Here is an 11,634-nt window from a genome sequence, read left to right on the forward strand (position 1 = left end):
TTACGTAAACTGCTCGTAGCTTGACGTAAATGTAGTATTATCGGTGGAGAAGCACCTGCAAACAAGAGGAATGGCACATCCACGCAACGCTACGTGCAAGCAATACCGAAAGTGAGATTTCCCTCGCATCCGACGCGATGGAGCTCTCGCCGGCGAGGCTGCATACGAGCTGAGTCGACTACACAGCGGATTAATGGTCGCACGTGGTGGTTTCCATGAAGTTCTTAACGTCCTTGACGAGCTTCCCGGCGTCGGGGAGCTTCGGGAACATGTAGAAGCCATGGATGGCGTCCGGAAACTCCAGCACCCGCACCGCCTTCCCCTTCCGCCGCAGCATGGCGGGGTACCGCCGCTGCCAGTCTTGCAGCGGGTCGAACCCGCCGATCACCACCATCGCCGGCGGGAACGCCTCCGGCAGCTCGGGCTCCGGGCCCGCCTCGCCAGTCACGTGCGCTGCCGGGTGGTTCCGGTCGGCCCCCTCCGGCAGGAACGCCTTCCAGGACCAATCCGAGCGGCGCATGTTCACCACCGGCCCCACGCCCTCCAGCCTCAGCTCTGCTTCGGTGCGCTCCTCGCCGCCGAAGTACGGCTGCAGCAGGATGATGCCGGCGAGGCGGACGGGGTTATTGGAGGAAGCAGCGGCGGACGAGGTCCACCGGTGGGCCACGTGGTGGGCGATGTTGCCGCCGGCGCTGTCCCCGAAGAGGAAGCACCGGGAGAGGTCGACCGGGACGCCGATGTCGGCAGGTAGGCCGGTGGTGGCAAGGTAGCTGAGCACGTCCGCGCAGTCATCGTAGGCGGCGGGGTAACGGTGCTCGGGCGCGCGGCGGTAGTTGACGGAGACGACCACGGCGCCCAGCTCGCGGCAGAAGCGGCGGCACATGGCGTCCAGGGGCGCGGACGCCGCGGAGAGCAGCGCGAAGCCGCCGCCGTGGAAGTACACGAGGACAGGGAGCGGAGTGGCCTCAGCGTTATCCGCGGACGGGGAGAAGACGCGCGCCCAGAGGCTCCTTGCGGGGTCGACGACGACGTCGACGGAGCGGACGCCGAGCGCGTCCGGGCGCGGCCTCGCCGAGGTCTGCCGGTCGGCGAGCGAGAAGAGGGAGCGGTTCACTGTGCCGTCGCGGCGCTGCGAGAGGTCGCAGAAGGCCCCGAGCGCGAGCACCTGGAGCCGCACCGTCCACGGCAGCACCGGAGGCGCCGGCCGCGCGCTCTCGGCTCCCGCCATCAATTTCTTCGTTTCGCTGCCCTTTCTCCGTTGTGCACACGGGAGAACGACGCAAATGCTGAAGCAATGGAAGAAGATTTTGGCACCTACTCGTATTTCCGGACGGAGGAAGTATACATCCATGAGGGTGACGGCAATCCGTGTCCGATCCGATCGCGACGCGGACAATGTATGTCGCCGACGATGGTTTGAAGATGATCATCGTGTGAAGCAGAGCGTCTGCAGTGACGTGTAGCTGCGGGCTACTGCATATGTACTTCACTCCACCCGCCTCGTTTCGGCTCCCCAATATGAATGATCGAAACGGGCGCGTCCAGCCGGCGTCGCCGCTGACACGCCACCGGTGGAGAACCAGGGACGATGATTAACGACCACTAGTGCTGAACCGGACATGCGTCGCACGTTGCACTAATCTATCTTGTGGCTGCAGACTGTTGAGCGGCCACTGGATCTGACGCAATCGAGCTGTTGAACGTCTTCGTCTACTTTGCAGTCTTCTTGCAGAAATATTCGCAGCAGATATTGTGTTGCATTTTTTTTCTCTCTTTGCAACATAGGTTTGTTGTTGGATTTTTTTACATAGGTCGTGTTTTAGAATTTTGTTTCCGGTCTTCATTTGTTTTTCAACAATGGTGATGTTGTGAAAGAACTTTTGCAGCATAGGTAATGTTGCAGAAATTTTTGAAACTGAAAATAATGTGCAAAAATGCCGCCGTCTTTTGCCTACATCAAGCGCGTCGCCGCCGACCTCAACAGAGCAACATCACGCCCATTCCCACTATCACAGAAGCACGCTGCTGCTACCGCCATTGCAGAAGCACGTCGGGGGAGCACAACCACCACCGCCAACAACCACCCTCACCGCCGCGTACCACCACCCTTGTCCTACCACTACCATCCGTACCTGAATGAGTCGAGGTCGTCCATCACTGGCGGAGATTTGGTTGTCGTCATCACCGCGGGGGTCTGCCTCTGTAGGCGCGCACCGCCGCCCTCCCTAGGCCTAGTTGCTGCAGGATCTAGCCCCTGATCGATAAGGGACTAGTTAGAGGGGTTAGCTCCTGACTGTCCGATGAATAGTCCATCCGACGGACACGAAGGGGGCAGATGCTCAACTGGGATTGTTTAGTTGAAGGAAATAATTTTCCTTTCATGAGGGGTTGTCTAATCATTAGTCGACTGATTTTCACCTTATGTGCTTAGTTACATTTCTTCACTCTTTTCCTTCTTATGTCTTTTCGCTTTTTTTCTTTTTCTAATTTATTTTTCTTCTTTTTTATTCGGAACGATTTTGTTCTTTTTCTTTTTTTTCCATTTCGTGAATTTTTCTTGAGTTCATGCACTTTTTTTGTTTTTTTGAATTCATGAACTTTTTTTCGAGTTCAAGGAACTGTTTTTCAAAAGTTGATGAATTTTTTTATGAAATCGATGAACTTTTTTTTTTCAAATGAATGAACTATTTTTTCAAATCCGGTGACCATTTTTAAAATTGATGAACTTTTTAAAAAATTGATGAACATTTTTGGAAAAATTTCACCGAATTTGGAAAAAAGTTCATCGATCAAATCAAATTTGAAAAAAGTTCATCGTTTTTGAAATCAAGTTCATTGAATTTTAAAAGTTCATCAATTTTTTTAAAAAAATTGATCATTTACGAAAAAGAACAAGAAAATAAAATGTTCCGCGAACTAAAGAGAATAAAAGGAGAAAAGAGAATAAAAGGAGAAAAGGAGAAAAGGAGAAAATGTTCCGATGTCGGCAGGGAGGCCAGCGGTGCCAAGGTAGCTGAGCACGTCCGCGCAGTCATCGTAGGCAGCGGAGTACCGGTGCTCGGGCGCCAGGCGGTAGTTGACGGAGACGCCCACGGCGCCCAGCTCGCGGCAGAAGCGGCGGCACATCGCGTCCAGGGGCGCGGACGCAGCGGAGAGCAGCGCGAAGCCGCCACCGTGACAGTACACGACGACCGGGAGCGGCGCCGCCTCGGGTTTACCCGCGGACGTGGAGAAGACGCGCGCCCAGAGGTTTCTGTGGGCGTCGACGACGACGTCGGCAGAGCGGACGCCGAGCGCGTTCGGGCGCGGCCTCGCCGGGGTCAGGCGGTCGGCGAGGGAGAAGAGGAAGCGGTTCACGGTGCCGTCGCGGCGCTGCGAGAGGTCGCAGAAGGCCCCGAGCGCGAGCACCTGGAGCCGCACCGTCCACGGCAGCACCGGAGGCGCCGGCCGCGCGCTCTCGGCTCCCGCCATCAGTTTCTTGGCTCTTCTACTTGGCCGCCTCCATCTAGCTGCTCTTTCTCCGTTGTGCGCAGGAGAGAATAACGCAAATGCTGAAGCAATGAAAGAAGATTTTGGCACCTACCTACTCCGACAAGTATACATCCATGAGGGTGACTGCAATCCGGATCGCGGACAATGTATGTCGCCGACGATGGTTTGAGGATGATCATCGTGTGAAGCAGAGCGTCTGCAGTGACGTGTCGCTCTCCACCCGCCTCATTTCGGCTCCCCAATATGAATGATCGAAACGGGCGCGTACAGCCGGCGTCGCCGCTGACACGCCGCCGGTCGAAGTCGACCGCGTGGAGAACCAGGGACGATGATTAACGACCACTAGTCCTGAACCGGACATGCAATGCACGTTGCACAAATCTATCTTGTGGCTTTCCAGTGTTTAAAAAAACGTTCACTGACTGGAAAAGTCTGAAAAAAATCAGAAAAAGTAATTCACGTATTCGCTTCTTGAACTTTATACATCCATTGATTCTTCTCGAATAAACAATCTGAGAAAACCCAAAATTGGGAAAGTTCACCGATTTTTTTAACGACTTTGAATATTTGTTGGCGAATTTGCAAAAGTTCACGAATTTTGATTTTTTTGCAAATTTAAAAAATGTTCATGGGTTTGAAAATAGTTGATGGATTCAAAAATATTCAAGAAATAAATGTTGGCTTTCAAAAAAACTTTGTGAGTTTGAAAGAAAGGTTACAATCTTCAAAACAAAGTTTGTATTTTTTTTAAGAAAACATGAGTTTAAAAAATGTTCATGGATTTTTACAAAGTTCAATATTTTAAAAAAGTTTATAATTTTGAAAACATTCATGTGTCTGAAAAAGTTCACGGATTCTAAAAAAGTTCAGGTTTTGAAAATAAATCACGGGTTTTGAAAAAGGTTCACTAATTCAAGAAATGTTTATGAATTTTAGAAAATTTCATTAAAAATAGAAAAAAGTAATATAGAAAAGAGAAAAAAAGCAAACAAAACCGGTCCAAAAAAAGAAAAAGGAAAACTGGTTGGAAGATTCTAGAAGCTACACAAAACTAGTTGGAAGCTTCTAGAAACTTCCCCAAAACCAGTTGATGTAAAAAGCCGTTCGTGAAAAGAAAGACAAACAATGTTACATTTGCCGACCCATTGCATTCGGAGGGGTGTCCGCCATTTGCAGTTAAGCCTATAAGTGCCACAAAGGACGCCAGATACGGATTGGGGTTGGTTCGCTCCGTCGATGGCTGAACTGTCAATCGTTTGACCGGTCAGTGATGCACTTTTGTAAAAAAAAGGATCTGAATAATTATTAAAAACATTTTATTCAAGACTTGGATTTGAAAAAAATAGATTTGCAAAAAAATACACAATAAGAAAAAAAATCATAATTTCAAAAATAGCAGTTCTGCAAAGGAGTTCTATGATTGTGAAAAGGTAGGAATTTAAAAACATTCATAAATATGACAAACATGTGTGGATTTGAATATATTCATGCATTTGAAAAAGTTCACGGATCAGAAAAGGTTCATGGATTTGAAAAATGTTCAAGAGTTTTGTAAAATGTTCATGAGTGTGAAAAATGTTTGCCAACTAAAAAAATGCTCACAAATTTACTGAACGTTCACGAATTCATTAAAAGTTTGTGGGTTTGAAAAAAGTTCATAAATTTGAAAAATCTCATGGCTTTGAGAAAAGTTCAAGAATTTGAAATCATTTGTGAATTTGAAAATAGTCTATGCATTCAGGGGAAAATGTAAATTCAAACAAAGTTCACGTATTTGAAAATTTTCATACATTTGGAAAAAAATTGCGCAGCAAGAAAAGAAAAAGAAAAAGGAAAAAGAAAAAACTAACAGAAAACCAGAAAAGAAAAACAAAGGAGCGACCCTCTACATGGGCTGGCTCATTATGTACGACTAGTGTACACTGGTTTGCGAAATGAACTAAAGCCAGAGCCAAGTAGCATTTGGTTGAATCCCTAAAAAAAGCATTTGGTTGATCGGCTCAGTCTGGGAGGTAAAGGAAACGCCTAAAAGGACCTTGGGGAAGTTATGCAAGCACCTATGCGTGGTGAGACAGAAATTATGAAAAAAGAAGTGGCTGGGCTTGTTGAATAATTTTTGGAATTAGAAGAAATTCACTGGCCCTATTGATCGCGGATAAATTGGTTGAAAACAGAGACATAAATACGGAATTCTTTCACGAGTTTGCGTTGGCGAGTAGAAAAAGAAATATAATTACTCTTCTCAAGAATAATCATGGCACTTGGCTTGAAGGTACTGATGCGCTAACCCTATGATTCTTGATTGTTTCATTAACCCGTTTTCGTCGGAAGTTCATGAAACAGACCCGGACCTGCTAGTTAAGCTGCACACGCATGTCACCGCGCCCTGAGATGAATGATATGCTGTTATCTCCTTGCACAACGAAGGATGTGAAAAATAGTTGTTGATAGTATTAAGGATCTCAAAGCACCGGGGCGAGATGGACTACATGCTATTTTTTATAAAAGAACTATTGGCATATTTTTTGGAGAAGAAATTACACAGGAACTATTGTACGCTCTTAACATGAGGGTGATTTAGGAGGAGCGGAATAATACTGCGGTTGTTGCAATCTTGAAAACTGATAATCATGAGGTGGTTACATAATTTAGGTCAATAAGTTTTTACAATGTTATTTATAAGATTATATCCAAGATATTGGTGTCCCAATGGAAGTCAATTCTTCATAAATCATTTCTCCAACTCAAAGTGTCTTTGTACCTGGCAGATTGATCATTGATAACGTACTGGTGGCACATGGGTTCGTCTAGCGAATCGAAAATAGAAAGGTAGAAAGGATGGATTATATGGTCTTTGTGCGGTTAAGTTGGATATGTATAAGGCGTACGGCAGAACTGAGTGGATGTTCTTGAAGATTATGATGGCCAAGTTGGGATTAACTTGGTTATGAATTATGTTAGTTTGGTTAGATATACAGTATGATATAACTCTTTGGAGACGGATAGTTTTACACCCACGAGGTGACGAGGGGCATTCATCAAGGGGGTCATCTATCACATATTTACTCCCGTTATGTGTTGATGCCTTATCAAGTATGATGTCACATGCAAAACAAGTTGGTGGCGTTGATGAGATTAAGGTGTGCAGAAATGGACCATCAGTTTGACACCTTTTATTGACCGATGACCTTGTTTCCTATGACATCGGTTATGTTAAATTCAACTTCCTTGCAACATGTTCTTGTTTCTTATTGTGCAAAATCAGGACAATTGGTGAGTAGAGGTAAGTCAAATATCTTCTTTATCCCAAACACAAATGTCATGCTAAAGACGGAGATCTGCAATGAACTGCATATTGATAATGAGGCTTTATCAGATAAGTACTTGTCTGCCTGCATTGTGGGGGCGGATAGGTGTGACTTTTATAAACACTTTTTGAAAAGAATTAGGGGTTGGAAGGAAAAACACCTATCGCTAGGTGGAAAGGAAATCCTAATTAAGACCGTGGCCAATGCATTATGGTCTATGCAATGTTAGTGTTTAAAATTACTAAGGGCCTCTGCAAGGACATAATGAATACTATTGCAGGTTTCTAGTGGGGTGATGATAGAGATGAGAAGGAAATGCATTGGTACGCCTGGTGAAAGTGTGCTGAAAAAATGGGAGCATGGGATTTCGTGACTTACACTCTTTTGACCTTGCAATGCTTGCCAAATAAGCATCTATACTTGTTAATCTTTTTTTTGCGGGAAATGTATACTTGTTAATCGACCCAATTCTCTTTGTGCTAGAGTCATGGAATCATAGTACTATATCCCTCTGTTCCTAAATATAAATCTTTTTAGAGATTTCAATACAGACTACATTCAGATATATATATAGACATAATTTGGAGTGTGGATTCACTCATTTTACTCCATATGTAGTCCACGGCTAATGTAAAAAACCATGGACACTTGTGACAAAAGATGACCTCGCCATGGTTTCCTCTCTTCGTATTCATGAAGTCGTAGTGGAGTTTGATTGTCTGGAGATCGTTAATTTCTGTATGGGACAATCTCAGTGGTGGGATCCTGTAGCTGCCGTGTCTGCAGAAATCGTGGATTCGGTTACATCAATTAGGGAAGGTGGAATTCAAGCATTGTCCATGTGAGGCTAATGGCCTTACTCTTACTTTATCAATCATATTTCTTGTATTTGGGACGATGATCCCTCTAGCTGTTTATTTGCTAGGCTTGTGGATGGCGTAATTGTTGTTAATTATCATTTATTTGAAGAAATTATTTGCAACGGTTTATTTAAAAGGCTTGTCAAAGGTGACGACATAATGTAGATTTCCCTTGTGATAAGCACACACACTTTTCGTACCTCCCAAACTCTTGGTCCAAAACCAACATTACTGGTTTGCTTAGATGCCTACACTACTGGGTTGGCATTACCAGTTTGGGTAGATGAAGAATATGTGCCAAGCTTACATCGTTTCAGCCTCGATGATCCAATATACGTAAATCTATATATATATCCTGGACTCATGTCATGGAGCAAAACTGTTTCATGTTTCTGGCTTCCGGCTAGGCCCATTTGGCGAGCATGGACATGAGGCCTGCACCGACCAACATGGAGACATTGATACCGAGTTGCAGCTTCCCCCTGCTCTGCACCTTTGGGTTCATGAAGTCCTCGGCGAGGAGGTCGACGAGGGCCATGTAGACGAGGATCCCCGCTGCCACGGAGTTGAGGCTGCCCTCCACCACCAGCGCCGTCGGGCTGTTCTCGTTGTACACTTGCGATATGCCGAAGCCGATGGCGATGCCCACCGGCGTTGTCAGGCAGAAGAAGAGGATCATGGTCACAATGGACCTAGCCTTGAACTTTGCCTGCATCATCGTCAGAAAATAATGAGGACAAAATTCGGACATACCAGGTTATCGATGGAATGGTGCTAATGATTAATCGTGGTCTTGAGAGGATATTATTTTCTGGTTAAAATGAGTGGGTGAAAACTAGCAGGGGATTCCTTGGAGTTGTTAAAGTGGGTCAATTTTTTGTTCTCAAACATCTGATGACATATGCAGTTACTGATTCATTTGCTTTGTTCTGCAGGCCACCCGAAGTGCTCTGCTCTACTTTCTCCTCTCTCATGACTACCAGACATATATAATCTAGATATGCGTGTATATATGGTTCTCTAGCTAGAACTTTACACGGAAGAGCATCGTAGAATTCCACCCTTTGTGAAGCACAAGTTCTAGCCAGTGTTTGTTTACATGGGCGTTTCCACTTTTGATGGAGACCATACATGCAAAGTTTCAGTTATGCATATAAGCCATCCGTTAAAAAGTTCATACATGGAAAGACTCGGCCTATTGTTCTATTCTTTTAGAAATAGGCAAGCAAGTCAAGTAGAGTAGCACCTTTGTGTTCAAAAAAAGAGAGAGTAGAGTACCTTTGCTCCACGAGTGACTGGTCAAATATGCTTGGTTTTGATCAAGATGTATAATTTGGGATTACCGGCAGATATTTTGTCTATATGTATTGCTCTCTTTTGGTATTAATTATAACTTCACTATTTTGGAAGAACTCTGATTATTAGTTGTACTCCGCAGCTTCGACCTGATCTTCACTAGGTGTTGTATGCGTGTGTGTGTGTGATAGTGTGTTTACATTGTAATTGGCGAGTTTTTTTTAAGAAATTGTGACAAAGCTCGCAACTATAAAAACCAACACGCATGTGCACGGCAATAACTAATCCCTCCGTCCCATAATGTAAGATGTTTTTTTGACACTACACTAGTGTCGAAAAACGTTCTATATTATGAGACGAAGGGAGTATAAATGAAGGGAGTGCGGGTGTGTATACCTGAACTATGCAGCCACCAAGGCCCATTCCTTCGAACATCTGGTGGAAGCTCAAGGCGACGACGAGAGGTTTGATTGTTTCCGGGTCCTGAGACGCGCCGAGGGAGATGCCGATGATCACCGAGTGCACCACAATACCCAGCTCAAGAACCTACAATACAACATCGTTAATTATTGTCAAAAATAGATTACTAAAAACAGGATACAAGAATCTGTTAATTTCTCTAACCAACCTGAGAGATTACGCGATGCCGGATCGTGTCCTTTTCGTCCTCGGCGCCGCCAACGGCCGCGACGAGCGCCGCCGACCCGTGGGTGTGGCCATGGGTCGCGTGCGTGTGCAAGTGAACATGTCCCTCGTGCTCCCCGTCGTCGTGGTAGTGGCGCGCTAACTCGCTGGCGGCGGCAGCAGCAGCAGCCTGTTTCTCCTCGTCCACCACGGCGGCGCTGCTGCCGTGGGCTCGGTCCTTGTTCAAGTGGGCGCGCGTGAAGTACCCCGTGGCGAGGGTGTCGACCACGAGCGTGCCGATGGCGCCGACCATGGCTCCCAACCCGGCGAACGGGAAGTCCTTCCACGGCCCGGCGGCGGGCAGGCAGTCCGACGTGAGGTTCTCGAACGCGTCGGGGAGGATGTGGATGAACCCCGTGGCGAGGATTACCCCCGCCGCGAACGCCTTGACCAGGAAGAAGACGTCGCCGTCGGGCCGGAGCGCGGGCACGTGTCGCCCCAGCACGGGCAGGGAGCAACCCATAGCCCCGCAGATGAGGATGGAGAAGAAGGCCGCGATCTTGAGAGGCCTCGCCCGCGCGCGGTCGCGCGCCGCCGACTCCGGCGACCCGCACTCGTCCTCGCCCCGCACGGCCGAGATCAGGAGCAGCGCCACGACGGCGGCGAGCAGGACAGCGGCGCCCCGCTTCATGGCTTAGGCTGTCGGGTGGGCGATGGCGCGAGGGAGAAGAGACCAAGAAACGGACGGAAGAGCTTCGGAGCTAGCTACGGACTACGGTGGTTGCAGGGGGTTTATATAGAGGGAGGAAGTGAGGAACAGCTCTGCTGTAGCCAGGAATCGCCATTGATTAGGGTTTATAGTAGTCAATTACATAGGCGATTGGTTGAGGTGAAAACGGCTGTCTCTGGCACAAGGTGACGACATGCATGTGAATATACGCCGCCCGCGATATAGGCGAGCTCGATTTGACCGTTGGATGATGTGCTAATTAGGGAAATAGATTGTTTTCCTGATTTACTTGGGCGTTTATAATCGGGGAAATTACTCACGATGACGACACTCTGCCGTCCAATGAGGTAATTTCGGTACGCGGTTCGTAGTTGTCTTGGACTATGGTGGTTATTTGATGGCGGACGCGGCGTCACGTGGCGGGCTCGACCCTGTTATATGAGTGTGGGCCGGGCCGGTTTGTAGGGCTTTCTAGTCGTTCTGATGAGACAGCCCAGCCCACTAGAACCATAGAAGCGACCCTCTAAAATGGCACATTATGGCGTTTCTACCTCGCTGCGGCAACATTTTTCAACACCATCTCAACAATTTTTCTCAAAAAAAAAATCTCAACAATTTTTCTCTCCTACTACTTTGTCCTTATAACATTTAAATATGCATGTAATCAAACATTTTTCTTATTGTTTGAACAAAATGGTATCCATATCTCTCTGTTGTAAGCTGCACTCGCCGACGAAGATGCTCGTTGCAGCATTTCTATCAGCCTTGAACCTGCTACGACTAGCCTTGTAGCATTGCGCGTCCTTGTTGCAATATTTATTGGCATGCCTTGCAACATTGTAATTTCGGCATTGCACTGTCGCACGTCCAGCTTGTATCAATTTTGTAGCGTCGTGCGTCCAAACTAGGGACACGATTTAGAAGGTTCCAAAAATCGATGGAAAAAGAAGCTTTCTAAGGGCTGACCCACTATGGAATCATAGGGAACTGTTGTGATCTGGATAGTACCGATCTTGAGGCACTATAAGCCGCCGCCGCCGCCGAAGCACTAAGCTGTCACTTGGAACCTCCAACACACCTTGTCACAGAGCCTAGCCATCAAGCCCATCACGCAAGGCTAACAATGACACATCTAGATGAAGGTTCAAGCGCGACCGCCCAAAGTAGCCTCGCCACATGTTGTTGTGCCCCTCATCGTCGACATGCCCAGGGGGTCGCTAGCGCCAATGCCAAGGGGCTCGCCAGAGAGCCTCTCACCCAGTCCACATTCCAGGGCCGTCCCCATGGCATGTAGGGCTTAGATGAGAACTTTTTTAGCATTTGC

The 11,634-nt window shown here is 47.2% G+C and overlaps 3 protein-coding genes across 3 annotated transcripts; all 3 read right to left on the minus strand.

The window, feature by feature from the left end:
- On the minus strand, positions 1-1,486 carry LOC119353585 (probable carboxylesterase 18). Its single transcript, XM_037620206.1, has one exon. It carries the CDS (start codon positions 1,349-1,351, stop codon positions 191-193), a length of 1,161 nt encoding a protein of 386 aa, XP_037476103.1. The 5' UTR covers positions 1,352-1,486; the 3' UTR covers positions 1-190.
- Positions 1,487-2,916: 1,430 nt separating this feature from the next.
- Positions 2,917-3,514, minus strand: LOC119353586 (probable carboxylesterase 18). Its single transcript, XM_037620207.1, has one exon. It carries the CDS (start codon positions 3,469-3,471, stop codon positions 2,917-2,919), a length of 555 nt encoding a protein of 184 aa, XP_037476104.1. The 5' UTR covers positions 3,472-3,514.
- A 4,295-nt stretch (positions 3,515-7,809) lies between these two features.
- On the minus strand, positions 7,810-10,408 carry LOC119353587 (zinc transporter 8-like). The gene is made up of 3 exons (XM_037620208.1): positions 9,585-10,408; positions 9,353-9,502; positions 7,810-8,369 (listed from the first exon to the last, which is right to left on the minus strand). The coding sequence occupies exons 1-3, from the start codon at positions 10,269-10,271 to the stop codon at positions 8,064-8,066; spliced, it is 1,143 nt and encodes a 380-aa protein (XP_037476105.1). The 5' UTR covers positions 10,272-10,408; the 3' UTR covers positions 7,810-8,063.
- Positions 10,409-11,634: the final 1,226 nt, after the last annotated feature.

Source organism: Triticum dicoccoides, chromosome 2A, assembly GCF_002162155.2.
Source record: "Triticum dicoccoides isolate Atlit2015 ecotype Zavitan chromosome 2A, WEW_v2.0, whole genome shotgun sequence".
In the NCBI taxonomy this organism is placed as follows: Eukaryota; Viridiplantae; Streptophyta; class Magnoliopsida; order Poales; family Poaceae; genus Triticum; species Triticum dicoccoides.

What these genes read in the sequence shown, in the direction of transcription:
- LOC119353585 (XM_037620206.1), bottom strand. Translation starts at nt 1,351, where the DNA reads ATGGATGTATACTTCCTCCGTCCGGAAATACGAGTAGGTGCCAAAATC.
- LOC119353586 (XM_037620207.1), bottom strand. Translation starts at nt 3,471, where the DNA reads ATGGCGGGAGCCGAGAGCGCGCGGCCGGCGCCTCCGGTGCTGCCGTGG.
- LOC119353587 (XM_037620208.1), bottom strand. Translation starts at nt 10,271, where the DNA reads ATGAAGCGGGGCGCCGCTGTCCTGCTCGCCGCCGTCGTGGCGCTGCTC. An exon ending in GGCATCGCGTAATCTCTCAG is followed by an intron (nt 9,503 to 9,584) that starts GTTGGTTAGAGA and finishes GTTGTATTGTAG; the next exon opens with GTTCTTGAGCTGGGTATTGT. An exon ending in TTGGTGGCTGCATAGTTCAG is followed by an intron (nt 8,370 to 9,352) that starts GTATACACACCC and finishes ACGATGATGCAG; the next exon opens with GCAAAGTTCAAGGCTAGGTC.